The following is a 19,354-nucleotide window of genomic DNA, read 5'->3' on the forward strand; positions in this document are numbered from 1 at the left end:
CCAGCCCTCCAGTGTATTTTTTAAGCTTCTCTTTTCTTCCCTCTGCTCCCCATCCCTGCTGCCCCCACCCCAGGGCAGAAGGACATTGCCCTGAACTGGAAAGATAATAGATCTAGCCTGAGGAATCCCTCATGGTATGGATGGGGTGGTTGTTGGGGACCTATCACCAAAGGAGGTCATGCATATATCTTGGTATTCTCCAGCCTCTGAGTTCCTTACCGTCAGCTCTAACTCTTGCATCCCTCTGGGTATGGCTGTTGGCTGGGCTCCCAGGGAGAGCAGACCCTGGATCCATCAGTGGGGCCAGGGGAACCTGCCCAGTAGCTCTGAGGCCAGCTGGTGGAGTCTCACTGGACTGGGGGCCCTGACAGACCTGAGTGGACCAGGGCTCTGGGCCAAGTAGGTCTAGGCCTGGCCCCAAGGGCATGGGTGGAAGGCTATGGCTACAGCGAGTGCCCTCATCCAGTGGGTCCACCTTATCTTGCTGGACTTCTTGGATGGGTGAGAACTCCTGGGAGGAGTCCCCAACGCTCACCCGAAGTGGTGGGGACCCAGAGCTTGCAGTTTTCTTCCGGCCCTTGGCTAGCTCAGCAAAGGAGGTGACCCTCTTGGGTGGGGAGCTGGACCCAGCCAGGGCTGCAGATCCCTCACTCAAACGTACTGGGCAACTCAACATGCGTTCCAGTGAGCCCAGGCGGACAGGAGGGCTGCGCTCAAGACTGCGGTCGTAGCTTCGAGAACGCTGACGTCCAGTGCTGAGGTTGGGGGGTGAAGTATTGGTGTACACTTGCCCCTCGAGCACAGTGGGGCCCATGGCAGCTACTGCTTCTGTGGAGGAGCCCACTGTCTCTTGTTCCTCTGGCTGAGCTTCTGGCTTCTGGAAGAGGTAATACTCAGAAGGCTGGCTGGGGCCTGGGTCTGGGCCAGGGCCTGGTGGGGGACTTATCTTGGTGTGTTCTTCAGAGCAGCTAGTGATAGAAGAGCCAGCTGGGCTTGGGGATGATTGAGAGGACAGGTCACAGGTGACAAGTTTATAGTAATTTTGTGTGGCCACAACAAGACGGGCCTGGCTCTGGAAGCAGGCTGTGAGGTCAGCCACCGCTGGGCAGGGCTCACAGTGTGGGCGGTAGGAGTTACAGTTGGCATCAAGCTCAGGAGATGAGGTGTGAGGACAACCACAGCCCACTTCCCTTCCTCCACTTTCAGGGTGGTGGGACTCACAAGACATCTTAGACTCAGCTGGGGAGGGATGCAGGTCCAGGTAGAAGGCGCCAGGGTCTGAGTGGCTGCAAAAGGAAGAGTCGCTGCAGGACTGTGGGGCTGAATTGAGATTGGCACGGGAGTTGCCATGCATCTTGTTGTAGAGGGCGCTGAAGGTGACCAGCACACCATCTGAACTGTTGCAGGAGGAGTCACTGACATAGCCCATAGACTGGTCAGCTGCCTCAGACTGACTGGATGTGCTACTGCAGCGGCAGTGCTGAGCTCCCAAGCCAGAGCGTCCAGGGTTCCTTGGGGATTCATCTGAACTAAGTTTCCATTCCTGGTCAAAGGAAAAGCCAGAGGTGTCACTGGTTCCCCCTCCACTGCCACTTCCACCATGTCCTCCACACTCATCCAGCTCCATGGTCTCTGTTTCGAGCTCTGGCCGGCAGCAGTGGCTAGTGCTGCACTGCTGAGTACCCAAGGTGGTCACTGGCTCCTGTTCTTGTCCCTCCACCACTCCAGCCCGACTGCGTGTTGTTCCCCATGGCCTGCCCCCTCCAGGGCCAGACGGTGGTAATTGGAAAGAAGACAGATGGAAGGTGGGCTGGCTGGTGCTGTGCAGGTGGAAGGACTGCTGGGTGGCACTGTCACCAATGCTGTCATCATACAGGTCCCCAAGTCCTGGCTCACTCACACCCTCCTGCAGCAAGAAGGGATTGTGTCGTTTGGGGACCCCAGAGCCTCTTCCATCCCGTCCTCTACTTTTGGTGCTATCTGCTGACCGTGTAGATGCCCCTGGAGTAGACTGCAGGTTGTTGTATAGAAGGGAGTCAGCTTGTCCCAAGTCTTGGTCAGGCTGGGTGATGCCCAGCTCGGGTGGGCAGAAAGGATTAGGTCTTGTGCTTCCACTATTTCCACTTGCCCCTCCACAGCACTGCCTGTCTGGAACTTGACAGTGCACTAGGGGAATATGGTGCACGATGAGGGTCTCTCCAGTCAGCTTTGGGGGACTATCCATTCTGGAAAGTTCGAACAAGGGCATCAACAGCACCAGACACTGCCCCTGGAGCCCAGTGGGGCAGAACACATTTCATCAGGAGAGCTTGGCACCTGGAGAGAGAGGGAAAGAAAGGGAACCTAATGTCACCTCCCTGGAAGTCAGGGACATGCCCTTCCCAACAGTATTTTCAGTGGAGAAGAGTCCAGGAGGAAAAAAGGCTCTGGGTCAAGATGAAGCCTTGATAGCATAGCCTGATAAGGCAGGTGGGGACCCCATCATACTTTCTGCATTGCACAGATCCAGGTCCTAGGGTCCCTCTTCATTTTAAGGTCACCATGCATCCAATTGTGACAAAAGGCCACATATAAAGATCTGGGGATCTCAGGGACAGCTCTTTCCCCTTCTCTTGCAAGGACCTCGTTCTGAATGGTAAACAATGACTAATTCTGCTTAGTGACATAATTAAGGGAAAACCATTTAGGATGTCTGAAAAGGTCCAAGACACAGAGGGGATACAGATATGCCTCACACAGAGCTCAGCATTCAAGTTTATGGACAGGCGGAGAAATCAAGACCAATACATTATATAGTCATAGCTATAAATTTGTAAGAAATGAATATATTTATTTTGTAGACTGGGTATTGAACCCATTGGCATTCCACCACTAAACTATACCCAGAGCCCTTTCACAGGCTGCCCTTGTATATAAGGAGGTCAGCTTGAGATTCAACTCCCTCAGCTTCCTGAATAGCTGGGATTATAGGCATGTGCCACTATGCCCAGCAAGAAATGTATTTTTAAATATACTATATTATTTGACCAAGTGGCTGTCACCTCTGACCCCCTTCTCCTCCTAAGAATCCCAGAATACTTGTCCTTCTCCTCTCTAATGACTATGAATTCTAATATTCACACTACTATACTGGAGCTTCTTGAGTGTAAGCTGAAGTGGACATTAGGGCGACTGCAAGTATGGTTGATGCTGGCCTCTTCCCTCCTCCATGGGGGTGGGGACTATTTTTATCTCTTTTGTTTCACTCTATCATACCATTACACAAGGCTTGGCACACATGATGGGCCTAATGTATTTCTGATATTTGTCTAAGGGTACAGACCTCCTGAACCATCCAAATTCTGCTAAGTTTGAGCCCAGAACTTTCACTACTAGAATTCCCTAGAAAGTCTTTCTTTCCAAGTTCACCTCTGATACCTTGAAGTTCTCTCTTGTTCAAGGTTGCCTGGCTCTAAGGACACAGAGTCCATTCTGAGATTCTCTGGTCTCTTGGCTGTACCATGGCAGAGTGGCTTCCTCTAGTTCTAGTCTCTGTACCTCCAAGTGCAGGTCCCCACAGTCTTCTCTTCACTTAGACTCCTCATATATCATTTTCCCTGATTCATTCATTTCTTTTCTTTCCCTTTTTATTCCTATCATTTTCTTTTTATTTACTCTGAGTCTAAATCCCCCACTATCTTTCTTTTATTCATCATTTAACTGAACCCCTGATATGGATTTCTGAAGATTTCTAACTCATTTTGACACAGGGCCACAGCTCTTCATGAAAAGTACAGGAAAGAGCAAGTAAGTTACACATGCTCAGGGACATGAACAAGTCATACTTGTTAAAGAAAAAATGCAAATGGCTAATAAATATATGTGTGAGGGAAAATTATAATAAAATATAATTATTTATGTTAAATTAAATCATATTAAAACTAAGAAGCAAGTATTTAGATTCTTCCTCCTCCCTTTTCTGAGAGGAAGTCTTCTCTGTTGGACTCCAAACCCTTGTATGTTGACTTGGGTAATGAGGTAGAGATAAAGGAAGGCAGAAACCAGAGAAACTAAACTGAGTTACAAGATTATGAGTTACAGAAGAAGATATACAGTAAATATTTGTTATTTTGAATTAGGTGATAGTTTCTTAGGACACCAAAAGCAAAAGTGATAAAAAGAAAAAAACAGATAAAGTGGATTGCACAAAAATTAAACACCTTTGCGCTTCAAAGGATACCACCAAGAAAGTGAAAAGCCAATTCATTATATGGGAGAAAATATTTGCGAATTATGTATCTGAAAAGATATATATCTTTGAAAGGCAAGCACTCTACTAACTGAACTATATCCCCAGCCCGAAAAGATATATATCTTATATATCTTATCAAAATATATAAAGGACTTTTACAACTCAACAGATAACACAGAGAATGTAGCTCACTGGTAAAGCACTTGCCTAACATACCCAAGGCTCTGGGTTTGATCCCTAGTGCCACAATCAATCAATCAACAAAGATACACAGTTTAAAAATGAGCAAAGAATCTAAACAGATACTTATTCAAAGAAGACATAAAAGTAACTAAAGGCACACAGTATTAGTCAATAAAGAAGTAAAAACCACAATGTAGTGCCACTTCGCTTCCACTGGGATAGCTAAAATACAAAATAAAATAACAAGTGTTGATGGTGTGAAGAAACCAGAACCCTCAAACATTGCTGAGGGCATTGTAAAATGATGCAGCCACTTTGGAAAAATAACCCGGCAGTCCTTCAAAATATTAAAAACAGAGTTACAAGATCCAATAATTCTACTTCCAAACTTGTATACAAACATTCAAAGCAGCATTATTCAAGTGGAAACAATCCAAATATCCAAAAACTGATAGATATACAAAATGTGATATGTACATGCAAGGAAATATTATTTGGTGATAAAAGGAACAAAGTCTTGATACAAGCTACAATATAAATGAACCTTAAAAATATTACACTAAACGGGGTGTGGTGGAGCACACCTGTAATCCCAGTTACTTGGGAGGCTGAGGCAGGAGGATCACAAGTACAAGGACAGTCTCAGCAATTTAGGGAGACCCTGCCTCAAAATAAAAAATAAAAAAGAACTAAGGGTGTAGCTCAGTGGTAAAGCACCCCTTGGTTCAATCCTCGGCACAAAATTAAATTTAAAAAATGAAATAAAATAATGCACTATTTAGCTGGGCATGGTGGCACACACCTATAGTCCCAGCTACTTGAGAGGCTGAGGCAGGAAAATCACTTGAGCCCAGGAGTTCAAGGCCAGTTTGGGCAACATAGTGAGGCCCTGTTTGAAATAAATAATAATAATGATGTTGTGTTAATATGATTACTGACTTGGAAAGATGTTTACAAAATGTTTTTAAAAATTTTAGTTATAGACATAATTCCTTCATTTTATTTATTTATTTGGGTACCTCAGGGGCACTTGACCACTGAGCCACACCTCCATCCCTATTTTCTATTTTATTTAGAGACAGGGTCTTACTGAGTTGCTTAGCACCCTGTTTTGCTGAGGCTGGCTTTGAACTCACAATCCTTCTGCCTCAGCCTCCACAGCTCCTGGGATTACAGGTGTGCGCCACTGTGTCCAGCTTATTTATTTTTTGTGGTGGTGAGGATCCAACCTTATACATGCTAGGCAAGTGCTCTACCACTGAGCTACAACCCCAGCCCCACAAAATATTTTTAAGTTTGTGTATGTGGTACTGGAGATTGAACCCAGGGGCTTTCCACCACTAGGTCAGCCTTACTTTTATCTATCTATCTGACTATTTATTTATTTATTTATGAGACAGCGTCTCACTATAAGTTGCCCAGGCTGACCCTGAACTTATGATACTTCTGCAACTTCCCAAGTAGTGGGATTACAGGCATATGTCATTGTCATCATGCCATCATGTCTGGCAAGTGTTCACAACATATTATATGAAAACAGCAGATTACAAACAACATGTAAAGTATGGCACATTAAAAAAAATATGTGTATATGCATAGAATAAAATCTAAAACATATGCAACAAAATGTTAATAGCTCCTACCTCTACTGAATGATTCTGGATTATTTTAAATTCTTTTTGTTTCATCTGTATATTCTAATAAATACCCATTATGAACACAATTTAAGGATTATTATTATTATTTATTTTTTTTAAAAAGGAAGATTTTTCCCTACATATAGTGCTAGATTTTCCCTAAGGTCCAGGCCATAATTCCAAGGCCTGGACTAAAAGGAGTATGGAGAAATTTCTTATACACATGCATAATTTTAAGAGCACCTATGGGTTATAGCCACAAATGATTTTTAATGGGTACTTCCCCCTTTTAAAAGTAACATTTTCAAGAACTATTCACAAGTATACAAGAGTTTATGATTCTTTCCCTAGAACAATCACCAGCACATGCATGTATTCATATGGCAAAACACTGATGCACAGATACAGTCTAGAACACTGGTCCTCTAAACCTGGGATAAGAACAAATATATATGGAAGGTAGCACAGGAGCCCTTGGCTGGAGGGCACTGACTGTTTTGTTTTGTTTCTGTCTCCCAGTTTAGAATGCAGGTCAGAGGTTAGAGACTAACACAATCAACTCTGTGTCCCTAGAACTTATTACAGTGTTTGAAATCTGGTAGGTGCTTGATTATCTGAGGACTATTTTACTCATTTTTCAAAAATTGAGTTGTCTTTTCTTTATTGAGTTGTAGGAGTTTTCAAATTTATTTTGGATACATGTCTTCTGCAGATACATGTCTTGTGAATATTTCTTCTCAGTCTATGGCTTGTTTGTGTGTCTGAGTCCTTCCCCACCCTTATTTCTCTTTTCAATCTCAGCTTCCACAGCCCGAGGACCCTTGTTTTGCATCTGTGGTAGAAAACTGTTTATTTTCTTTCTTTTTAGATATAGATGGACATAATACCTTTCTTTTATTTATTTTTATGTGGTGCTGAGAATCGAACCCAGTGCCTCACACGTGCTAGGCAAGCGCTCTACTACTGAGCTACAAACCCAGCCGCTGTTTGTTTTCTTAATGGCATTTTTTAAAATTGTTAGAAGTTTTTAATTCTTATAAAGCTCAATTTTTCAGTTTTTTTCTTTTAGGGTTAAAACTTTTTGTATCCTAAGATATCTTTATCTAACCCAAGATCATAAAGAATTTTTTTTTTTTGCTTTTATTCTAAGAGCTATATAGTTTTGGCTTTTACTTTAGGTTATATGGAATCTTACTTTAAGTATCAAGCCCCTTTATTCATGATTTCATTTATTTTATAATTGTGTATCTCAGAGAAGATCTTAACTGCTTCCCAATCTCCATATAACCAGGGCAATGCTTGCCAACACTTCCTCCATAGACAATTCAATTTGATCAACTATGGAGAAGTTCTGCAGGTATCTCATGAAATCTTGTATTAATGCCTCACCTCATCCCCTTCACATTTTTTACAAAGCACTTTTTATATATATCATATCTCATTGATCCTCATACCAACTTACCAAAGTAGGCAGGGCCATCTTAATTTTTAAAAATAAGGAAAGTGATACCCAGAAAAATGAAATTTCTTACTTAAGATTACTTAGAGAATAAATAACGGAATTAAGATAGGATCAGGAATCCCAACTTTTGAAAAATTTTCTTGTTCAGTTAAGAATGTAATGAGAGAATGTTGTATATTTGACTTGATTTCAAATACCACAGAAAACATTTACTGAGAGTATATCTAAGATTCCTAGGACTAACTTGTCCTATGTCAAGACAGGTTTAATATTGTGGCCCATAACTCTGACAAAGGCAAAGAGAAAACAGAGGTGGAAAAGCTCATTCCAGACTTCTTTTCTACCCTGATTAATGGAGAGACATGGAAGATGAAGCTGGAGAAGGAATAGAAAATCCAGAATAAAAAGAAAGTTGAAGTAAGCTCTCTCAGATGAGCCCTCTAGCTATGGCTACTGGGTAGCTAGTAGAGGGGTGGGCTCAGCCAGCATGAGGTGGTGTAGTCTGCCTCTCCAGATCCAGGGAAAGCTTTCTGTAAGAGCCCTTTTACTGACTCTGGTCCCAAATGGGTCTCTTGGTCTATCAAAACAATGCTATTTATTAGTGACCATTTACACAATAGGCATCCACTATAACACTTTCAAGTAGACATAATAATTCCCATTTTACAGAAGAGAAAATTGAAGCTTAGTAGTTTCCACACAATTATAGTTGAGATGGGATTCAAACCCAAGTTTATCTAATTCTCAACTATTGCCTCCCAAAGGGGGGGGGGGGGGAAGATCTGGGCCACACCCTCTTCCTAAAGTCTAAGTGACTACCTTGTTCCCAGAGCAGCTACTTTCCACCTCCTGGGCAGGCCTACACTTTAGCTTCCCTGGTTAGAGCCCATACCTACTCACCTCTATTCTCTGAGCCCATAGTCTCTTTCCTATTACTGCTCCCATGCTCTTCTACTCTGTAGAGTCCTCAATCCTGTCCTTCCCGCTCCAGTTCCCAGTCCTTGTCTCCCTGCTCCATTCATGGTCCCACAAACCCCCTTTCCCCTGCTCTATTGTTTATTCCTAAATACTTTCTGGGAACTAAACACTCCCACGAGTTTCCAGTGTATACCTCAAACACATATTTGCACACCAGGGAACGCTTGTCTCCTATTACCATGTTTTTGAATTCTCAATCAAGGTGGTTAATGGAAACAGAAATTTAAGGGACTCTTTACCTGCTCAGCAACAGGAAAACCTCAGAAGAAAAGTTTCCTTGTCTTTGGTCATCAATATCCTACTGCTAGTCACATTCCCTCACATACTGCTATAACCCATTCCCTCTTTCTTGGCCTCCTGAAGGAAGGGTGTGTGTGTGGGGGGGTAATGTACTGTCACTATTCTCTAATAACCTGACCTTGACTTGAGGTCCTGATGGTGAGCCTTTTTCCTGAATGAGTTTTCTCTAGGGCAGGGATGAAGGGAAGAGAGAAGGATGGTGGATTGGAGAATGTTAGCTTACGCTTTGGTCTCTTTCTGCTAGGAAGAAGCTAAGTCTGTATAAGAAGGCTGATTATAAGAATCATTACAATAACTGCTCTCTCCCCACACCCCCTCTCCCTACTATGAGTGGCTCCCACAGTGCCAGAAGATAAAGTGACAGTGCATGCATCTATGTGCACACATATATGCATGAGTGTGAAGCGAAAGGCTGCCCAGCCCCTCTTGAAAGCTTTGTGGATCCCAGTATAGTCTCCATCATAAACTTACAGGAGCTTTAGGGGTCTCCTCCCATTAAACCTTTGTTTCTAGACCTAACACCCCCAATCCTGATTATACTGGCTACAGCAGCTTCATTTCAAATGCCCAGAAAGGAAGCATAGGATCTTCTGCTTCTTGACAAAATGGCATAATAGCATTAGCCCAAGCCTCTGCACTTCCCCATTCCTGCATGGTAGCCAAATGCATGCACGGATAAGCTTATCTGGAACTTGCTAATACTCACTCGCTTTCACAGACAAAGCCAACCCTCAGAAGCCAGGGCCCAAATGTTGATCAGAGATCCTTAGGCTCTGGCGCTCCCCTCCCCCCAGTACCGCTGAGCCATACCTCTGTAAAGAGCCTTGAGCTGGACCAAGAGGCTCCTGTCCTTTTGCACTCCCACCGAGGTCTACCTGGACAGCTCCAGCTGAGGCATTGTTCACAGGATCACAGAGAGGTGGGGTGGGGTGGAGGAGAGCTAGGATGATTTCCTAAGATCTGATTTCTGCTAATACAATGGCATCCTAGCTAATGCAGGGAGGCTGCGCAATCCCAGCCCGTCTCCTTGCTGCTGCCGCGGCTGCTGGTGCTGGTGCTGCGGGTGACGTTGCTGCTAAGGGAAGGGGGGAGGGAAAGGAGCAGGCATGCCCACAGTACAGCCACTCAGCCTCCCTCCCCATCAGTCCCTCTGGGCCTGTTAGCCTAGGGAATGGGAGGGTGGAGAGAGGAGTCAGTTGAGGAGGGCAGGCGGTGCCGGAAGATGGAAGATCTCAATACAGCAAAGGAAAAATCAGGAGAGCTGGCCTGGGCCTAACTCCTCTGCAATTCTTAGGAATGTCAGGGAAATAGCCTGGGCAGAGCCTGGGAGCTTCCTTCCTTTGGCCCAGCTTTCAGACCTTAGTCAGAAACCTCTCCCCCACCCCTGCTTTTTGTCGATTTTGAATGGCTCCTTGTTTTCCAGCTTATTCCTCTCACTAGGATTCCAGACTAGCCTTAGGGTGGAGCAGTCAGTCTGGGAGGGGATTCCTGATGTCCTGAAGGGAGGCTGCAGGGACCATTCTATCAGAAGGAACTCAGTTCTTGTGGATGCCTGACCAGTCTTAGCACCAGGCTTCCTCGGGGGCTCCTCAGGCAAATGGATGGGGTCTATTTAAAAGGACTGGGCTATAAGAAGGCTTCTGTACAGAGTGATTGTGGGCCTTAGGACCAATGTGGCTGCAGGTCCCCCTCCTAATACACAGTTCGATTCAGTTCCCTAGATCTTCAGGTCTACCAGCTGAAGCAGAACTGGGCTTCTCACATACCTCAATTTTTGGTCAGTCCTGAATTGGGTCAAAGTGGGTTTCTATGGAAGAAGAATCCTTCAGCCAGACTGGGAGGGCAGGAAGCCCATCTTCCCTGGGGAAAGGAAGGCTGAGGAAAGGGAGTGGTCTCTCTCAGGCCAGAGAAAAATTTCAGTTGTCTATAGAACTCCTGAGTTCTCCGCCCTTTTCCTGTCCAAGTTCTGGGCTAGTTCTGTGGGAATAAGAGTAGAGAAACCACAGCAAGAGCCACTTGTACAGTAAGTGGCAGCACTTTGTCCATTTCATGCCACTGCTCCCTGCTGCTATCCTTGAATATAGAGATGCTCTCAAAGTGGGCTGGGTATCCAAGCAGTATCCCTGACTATAGAGTGCCTCCCAAGGTTCCCTACAGTCATCCCTTGGTATCTGTGAGTGTGTGGGGACTAGTTCCAGTTCCTCTGTGGATATCAAAGTCTGAAAATGCTCAAATCCTCATATAAAATGGGATAGTATTTGCATCTAACTTAGGCTTACTCTCCTGTATACTTAAAGACATTTCTAGATTACATATAATACCAAATACAACATAAATGCTATATAAATAATTAGTATACTGCATTATTCAGGTAATGACAAGGAAAAAAGTCTGTACAAACCTTTCTTTTTTTCTACCAAACAATGTTCAGTGCAGACACAATTTTTCCCTCCGGAATACTGTGATCCATAGTTGGCTGAATCTGCAAATACAGAACCTACAGATCCGGAGAGCAGATACACTGTCTGGACTCCACAGTGAAGCCTTTGGATTTCAGGTCCTCAATAAAGAAGCCTTCAGAGAAACCACAGTCCAAGACCATAGCAGCTACCTCTCAGGATCCAGAAGAAATATAGTTTTCTTTCTCTTTCTTACTTCGATTTCTCCATGAAGCCTATATCCTCTGACACCAGGGTGACTAAGATGAATTATAGAAAAGAATGAAAGTGGATAAAAAGACCACTTTGGCTTGTTTGAGGGGCCATGGTCCCCTGATCCTACAAAGAAAGAAACAATGAGGAAGGGAAGAAGGGAGAGAAGCTCCTGTTCATAAAACTAACCAATATTAGCAGTCCCCTCAGGGAGGCTGAAAGGAGCAGAGATTTTGGTCACCATATTCATCTCTCCCTGAACTGGTATAGACCACTAAGAGGACTGGATAAATAGCTGTAGGCTAGGCAAAGTAGGTATTCCTGACCAAGTGCCTGGAGTTCTAGCTGCTTGTTGTGAGAATTCTCAGCCCATAGTCTTTGACCCTGAAATTTCTGTGAGGCTAAACCAACCACTCTAATGTGCCTGGGAAAGGGTTCCAGTCACCTATGGAAGGTGGCATACTTTCAGTGCTTCATTTAATTTTACCACATCACAGACCACATTGAAACCTATTTCCCAACTAAAAGAACCCCAGTTCTTATTTGTTTATTTATTTTTATTTTGAGATAAAGTCTCACTAAGTTGCCAAGGCTGACCTCAAACTTGCCATCCTCCTGCCTTGGCCTCCCTATTAGCTAGGATTATGGTCATGTGCCACCATGCCCAGCTAGGACTGCCAATTTTTTAATTGGTTCAGCAGTATCACTAAAAACAAGAGTATCAAAACAACTCTCCAAAAGCCAACAATCTATATGGCTTTTGATGAAAGATCAAATTATTTTATAGCCAGAAACAAAATACAAATACACTATAAACTTCAACAGCCTCTTAGTTTTCCCACCTGCAATTTACCTTCCAGTACTCCCAGATTCATTTTCCTAAAGCACCATCTTTCTTCAACATATCACTTCTCCTGTCCCTTGTAATGGTTTGTCATTCTCAGAAGTTGAAGCTCCTGATTTTGGCTTCCAGGGTCCTTCACCTTGGCTATCTATTCTCCTTCACCCAACCTTACTTTGAATAGCTTCAAACCTGTTTCATAAGCCCATCTCCTCTTTACTGCCTCTGTTCATTCAGATTTACACGTGGCCATCTTCAGAATTATCTTAAAATCTACAAAACTCTAAGCAACTCCTCCATCAAGTCTTCACCAATCACCTCAGAGCCAGAAATAATCAATCACTCTCTTTTCTGAACCAGTGATTTTCAGGTTGACTTCAAAGACAAGAAAGCAAAATTCCCATCAAAACTGTGGCATCAAGCTGGATGCGGTGGCATACACCTGTGATTCCAGCATCTTGGGAGCTTAGGCAGGAGGATTGCAAGTTCAAAGCCAGCTTCAGCAACCTAGTGAGGTCCTAAGCAACTTAGGGAGATCCTGTCTCAAAATAAAAAGGGCTAGGGATGTGGCTCAGTGGTTAAGTGCTCCTGGATTCAATCCCTGGTACCAAAAACCAAAACAACACATACACATAAACACACACACACACACCAAAAAAAAAAAAGCAACACCCAAAATCAAACAAACAAAAAAACCATACCCAGGGGCACTCTAGAACTCTACCATTAAGCTACAACCCCCGTTCTTATTTATTTATTTATTTTGAGAAAAAGTCTTGCTAAGTTGCCAAGGCTGACCTCAAACTTGCCATTCTCCTGCCTTGGCCTCCCTACTAACTAGGATTACAGACATGTCATGTGCCACCATATACAGTTAGGACTGCCAATTTTTTAATTGTTCAGAAGTATCACTAAAAACAATATCAAAACAACTATGCAAAAAATCAACCAAACAAAAAAAACTCTGTATCAACTGTCATCACCATTTCATAAGAGAAAGCATACTGCCATTATTTTTCTAATTACATTGTGTTATAGATGCAAACATTAACAGAAACTAACAAATTATCTTTTTTGTTTGTTTGTTTTTTGGTACCAGGGATTGAACTCAGTGGTGCCCAACCACTGAGCCAAATCCCCAGCCCTAGTTTGTATTTTATTTAGAGACAGGGTCTCACTGAGTTGCTTAGCACCTCACTTTTGCTGAGGTTGGCTTTGAACTCACCATTCTCCTGCCTTAGCCTCCAGAGCTGCTGGAATTATGTGATTGTGTAGTTCCCCTGAGTTCAATCCCTGGTACAAAAAAAAAAAAAAAAAAAGGCAGCTTAGGCCAGGTGCGTGGCACATGCCTGTAATGCCAGTGACTCCAAAAGAAATAAGTTCACAGGAGCATTATTCATAATATTTAAAAAAATGGGAACAAAACCCAACATACTCAACAGATGAAAGGATATCCACATAATGGAAAATTATTCAGCATAAAAAGGAATGAAGTACTGATGCATGCCACAACACAGATGAACCATGAAAACATTATGTTTTGTGAAAGTAAACAAACATAAAACAATCATTTTTTTTTATTCCATATATATAAAATGTCTGGGCCAGGTATATGTATAGAGATAAAAAAGCAGCAGCAGCCTTTTAAGGGGTGTTGCTTAGCTCCATAGAGGCAGAAATCTATGAGAGCCCTGTAACTGGGGGAATCTCAGGTAAACCAGAAAGCAGAGGCTATCACTGGCATGTCAACTCAGACAATCCTCTCTTTCTTTTGCCCTTTCAACAACAAAATTCTTAAAAGAATGGCCTGTTAACTCTATTCTCTCCTTCACCATTTCTTTCTTTTCTTTTTTGGTGCCACGAATTGAACCCAGGGGTACTTAACCAACTGGGCCACATCCCTAGCCCTTTTTATTTATTTTGAGACAGGATCTCTCTCAAAGTTGCTTAGGGCCTTGCTAAATTGCTGAGGCTGGCCTTGTACTTGTGATCCTCCTGCCTCAGCCTTCCAAGTTGCTGGGATTATGCATCATTTCTTAACCAGGAGAAATCTACCTTCTTGTAATATTTGAATTGTGTAAAGCAGCTTTAATTTTTTTAACTTATAATATCTTAATTGATTTGACATGATTAGCCATCTTCTCCTACTCTAACACCATTCCTTCTGGTTTCTGTAACACTAATCCTCCTAGTTCTACTTCTTATATCTTTCTTTCCTCATTATTTAATAAAACAATTCTTGGCCCATATTCAAATGCAGACTTACAGAAAGTTTCAGATCTGAAGTCTCCTTCAACTTAAGCTGGGTTTAGTACTTCCCATATCTTTGCTATTGATATAAAAAGAAAAAACATTTATTTTTTAGTTGTAGGTGAACATAATACCTTTATTTGTAGTGCTGAGGATCAAACCCAGTGCCTCACGCATGTGAGGTGAACACTCTTCCTCTGAGCCACAACCCCAGCCCTTTGCTATTGATTTTTAAATCTTACATTCTTACTGAACTTCCAGAAGCAAATCTCCAGTAGCCTATTAAACACCAGATCCTGTCCCCATTACTATCATCCTAATTTGGTCCTGCATTATTATTGTAGTCTTCTAACTAGTTTTCTTGCTTTTCTTCTGGCTCTGTCCTCCCCCAAGTATCATATATGTTGACACAAATTTAACTTCCCCAAAGTAGTGCCTTCAATGTGTTCCTCTACTGGTAAAAAGCCATCAGTGGGCTCCTGCCATTCAAGGATAAAGCCAAATTCCTTAAGGAGGCAATCAAAGTTCATTCTTATCCTAACCATGTTCCACTGAAATCTATTCCAAATTTTTAGCGTTAGTTCATGCCACTGGGAAGATATCTGGACTGTAACCCCTATTTCTCTTGTCATTGTTTTTAAAAAAGGTTCTAGCTCAGATTCTACCATGTCTAGAAACTTTTATTTATCATGGAAGTTCTCCTGAACTTCTTCAGTACAACTCATTTAGTATCAAGCCTTGGCCATTTTATTTGACTATTTATCTATTGATAAAAGGACATTTTTAGAGAATGAGACTATGTCTTATACCTTGATAGATACTTCTGAGCACAGGATCTTAACACATAGTAGGGCACCAGTTTGTTTGATACAGCTACTGAATGATATACAGAGCAGGCTAGCTGGAACTATGTCAGCTTGCAGGTTAGCATAACCTGCAAACAGCTTATAAAATGGAGAAGAGGAAAATAAGGAAGAAAAAAACCAAAAAGCTGAGTCCTAATAAAATGCTTAGTAAATAGATCTTTAATGCCAAGATCTTAAACTCTGAACTATTCACTTTATTTATTTGCCTGGCTCCTATAAGGCTTTTGAGTTAGCAACCTTTGTCCTAAAGTAACAGTTATCCTTTTCCCTTATACCCTCATGCCCCTTGACTTACCTCATATTTACGCAATGATGTTTACTCCAGTATAACTTTTAAAAAATAAAAAATGAGAATATTCTAAATATTTTTAAAAGGCTAATTAAAGTTTACCAATATAATGGAAAATAATGAAACCATAAAAATTATGTGTACAAAGAAATGTTTAATGGCATTGAAAAAAGCTTATAAGTTAATAAGAAGCAGAATATTAAGTTATACAGAGTTTTGTTTTCTGCATTATTGTGAATGAGATACTATGAGGAACTCTTACAATGAAAAACACTAGGTCCCATATAGTACATATTTTTAAGCACTTTAGTGCTCACAGTAAATAGGAGAAATCTCCAAGGCTACTCTCCCAAACCCCCAAAAGGATGAAAAATCATAAACTGTGTAATAAGAAGGGTTCCTTGTGGGCCTGAACTAAAAGCATCATTGCTGTTAGGAAGACAAGCCTTGGACCATTGGAAAGGTAAGGGAACTAAATCTGAGACTCCTGTATTAAACTGAGACCCCTGAAGGAAGTTCAAGTGATCTAAGTTTGGTGGTGCCCCATATCTCTTAGCAGAAGGAGACAAAGCTCCTCTGAAGGAAAATATCTCCCAACTTAAGCCCACAAATTCTCAAAATTAAAAAGCATGCAAAAATTAGTTTATAATGTGAAGACAAGAAACCATAAGTGAATAATAAACAATAAAATAATTGATTTAGACTGCTAGGACTTCAAATGTAAAAAAGCCACATATAGCTGGGTGTGGTGGCACATTCCTGTAATCCCAACAATTCAAGAAGTTGAGGAAGGAGGATTTCAAGTTTTGAGACCAACGTCAGCAATTTAGCAAGGCCCTCAGGATTTAATGCCCATAATCCCAGAGGTTTGGGAGGCTGAGGCAGAACAATGAGAGTTCAAAGCCAGCCTCACCTACTTAGGGAAGTCCTAAACAACTCATCAAGACCCTGCTCTAAATAAAACATGAAAAAGGGCTGGGGATTGGCTCAGTGGTTAAGTACCACTGGATTCATTCCTGGTACAAAAAAAAAAAAGCACCAATAAATGAATGAAAAAAAGTAATTGTTTCAGTTGTCTATAAGTAAAATTTGTTTATGTGAATCAATAATAGTTTGAAAATGATATAACAGCTATTGGTATGTTGTGTGATCCTGGGTCTAGCTTTTCCTTACCCTCACTTCCTGTAGAATGGTGATAAAAGTTAACACCTACAACATTAAAGAATTAATCCTATTAAATATTTAATATTGTGTCTGACATACAGTAAATATCAATAATTGTAATATACATTATCATCAAGTGATAAGAAAAAAAGCCCCACAAACAAGCCTTACAACTGACTAAAATGGGACAGCAACCTTTGGTAAACCTGAATAGACTGAATAAGGGTCCCTCTCTCCACTCCTCAATTCCAACACTCTTCAGAACTCAGTGACTACATGATAACTTTCTTAAGTAACTGAGAAATTTAGGAGTGGTGAAAATAAAGCACATATGAACACAACCATTGGCTACTGAGTACTTCTATGCCTGGACCAAGCTATTTTAGGGGAAGTCAATAGGCTAAAAAAAGGATGTGGAGCCTAAGGAGAGAGAGAGAGAGAGAGAGAGAGAGAGAGAGAGAGAGAGAGAGAGAGAGAGAGAGAGAGAGAGAGAGAGAGAGATCCTTCGATAGATTTGAAGAGGAACCTACTCAAAAGTGTGTATGAAAGTACTTTATGTGTATGAAACTACACATTTTACAGAAAAGTAAAGCATTGTTCTTACTCTTTAAAAATGCTAGGAACTAAGCTGGGCTTGGTGGTGCATGCCTGTAATCCCAGAGGCTAAATAAAATACAAAATAGGGCTGGGGATGTGGCTCAGTGGTAAAGTGCCCCTGAGTTCAATTCCCACTACCAAAAATAATGCTAGGAATTGGGGCTGGGGCTGTAGTTCAGTGGTAGAGTGCTTGCCTAGCATGTGTAAGGCACTGGGTTCAATCCTCAGCACCACATAAAAATAAATAAATAAAATAAAGTTCATCTACAACTAAAAATTATTTTTTAAAAAATGGGGAACTCTTGGGCTGGGGACATGGCTCAGGTGGTGGCGCGCTCGCCTGGCATGTGCGGGGCACTGGGTTCGGTCCTCAGCACCACATAAAATAAAATAAAGATGTTGTGTCTGCCGAAAACTGAAAACTAAATATTAAAAAAATGGGGAACTCTTTTCTTAGAGTTATATATTAGATCTGTCCTTATAACTTAGGAGGATCAAAAAGAAAAAAAAAATCTGTTTAGGACTTGAGCAGACTGCAGTGGTGGCAGAACCAGAATCTTGCATGTAAAACTTCAAAGAAAAGATATGTATCTATGAAGTTTGAAGTTTTAATAAACAGAGTAAAGGTATACCCTTGCCATCTCTCAAAAATTACTTTCAACAAAAACAACAAAGGAGAACAAATATTAGACACAAAACCAGTGCATACAGAGAGAGATGCTATCAAAGATTCAAATAGATTCACCTCTGAAGAATCCTAGAATGACTCAGGAATTAGAGACCAAGTACTCTGAAAGTAGGGTGAAGTACTAAACAGTTAAAAACCAGGATGTTGGTTCAAGTCTAGAAGCGGCAATTTAAGACTCCCAATCCCCACCATCTACCCTACACTGTCAGGAGATGGACCCCTCTCCTGCTCCCAAAGGGAACTGGAGATTTTCCAGAGAAGTTTAAATGGAACTAGGTTAGACTCAGGAAAACAAGGCACAGAAGTAAGAATGAGGGGCCAAAATGGAAATTGGAGAAGTGAAAGTCTCCATTGGAGAATTCCTAGACTCCTTTCTATTTCAGGAGAATACCAATAGCTAAACTGATTTATTCTACCCTTAGCCCTGGCAGATAACTTCTCCGTAGAAACTCAATTAACCCAGAGAAGACTATCAGATACAGATTTCTGGGTGTTCCCCCATGAGAAAGCCAGCTTGCTGCAGATGCCCTCCATACAAATTCACCAGCTAATGTGCCTATTCACTCCCACAAGATTTCCAGTCAGGTTTTTAATACTTGATTCTTAAATATTAATCAGTAGCTAGATTACCAAACTTTCAAAGACAGCCTCTAAAAGAAAGTAGAACAAAAACAGAAAGCAGGAGTCCAAGAGAAATAGACACAATGCAGAGAAGAAAAAAACAAAACCCAACTCAGGAGATTATTTGGTCACTTTATTGATAATGCTAACTTTGAACCTTTGATTATGACAGTATCTGCCAGGCTTTTCCATTGTGAAGTTACCATGTTCTCCTTTGTAATTAATAGGTAACCTATGGGGATATTACTTTCAGACTGTGTCCTGTTCCCCAGCATGTTTTCTTCTAGTTCTTTTTAACAGTCATTGATAATTATTATCCAAATTAGTCAATTACTATGATGGCTGAACATGAAAAATTTCTCTTTACTATTCCTTGTACATTTATTAGTTGGCATTTTAATATAAAAATATTTTCCTTTTCCTTCCTTTCTTTTTTTATTTATTTGGTATAAGTATGGATTTTTTTTTTTTTTAACTCAGTGAGTCACAATCCATTATTGGTATTGATTTTGATGCTCACACTGTCCCAGATTTGGTACTATTTGGCTTTTTTTTCTTCATTGTGAAGACCTTTATGGTTAGGTAGAAATCTTATA

General features: G+C 41.7%; 1 protein-coding gene across 4 annotated transcripts in view; it reads right to left on the bottom strand.

The window, feature by feature from the left end:
* Rusc2 (RUN and SH3 domain containing 2) overlaps nt 1-19,354 on the bottom strand; it is a 58,270-nt gene that overhangs the window by 12,827 nt on the left and 26,089 nt on the right. For 2 of the 4 annotated variants that reach the window (XM_046457325.2, XM_046457323.2), the window contains exon 2: nt 220-2,316. In XM_046457325.2, coding sequence (XP_046313281.1) covers nt 220-2,248 — 2,029 coding nt within the window. In that variant the 5' untranslated portion in view covers nt 2,249-2,316. Of the gene's footprint in view, nt 1-219; nt 2,317-9,601; nt 10,275-13,508; nt 13,557-19,354 lie in introns of those variants that run through there. The other 2 variants (XM_058578045.1, XM_046457324.2) reach the window with 2 other exon arrangements.

The sequence above is a fragment of the Marmota monax genome, unplaced genomic scaffold (assembly GCF_021218885.2).
Source record: "Marmota monax isolate L192 unplaced genomic scaffold, Marmota_monax_Labrador192_F-V1.1 WCK01_AAM20220418_F8-fsc00069, whole genome shotgun sequence".
In the NCBI taxonomy this organism is placed as follows: Eukaryota; Metazoa; Chordata; class Mammalia; order Rodentia; family Sciuridae; genus Marmota; species Marmota monax.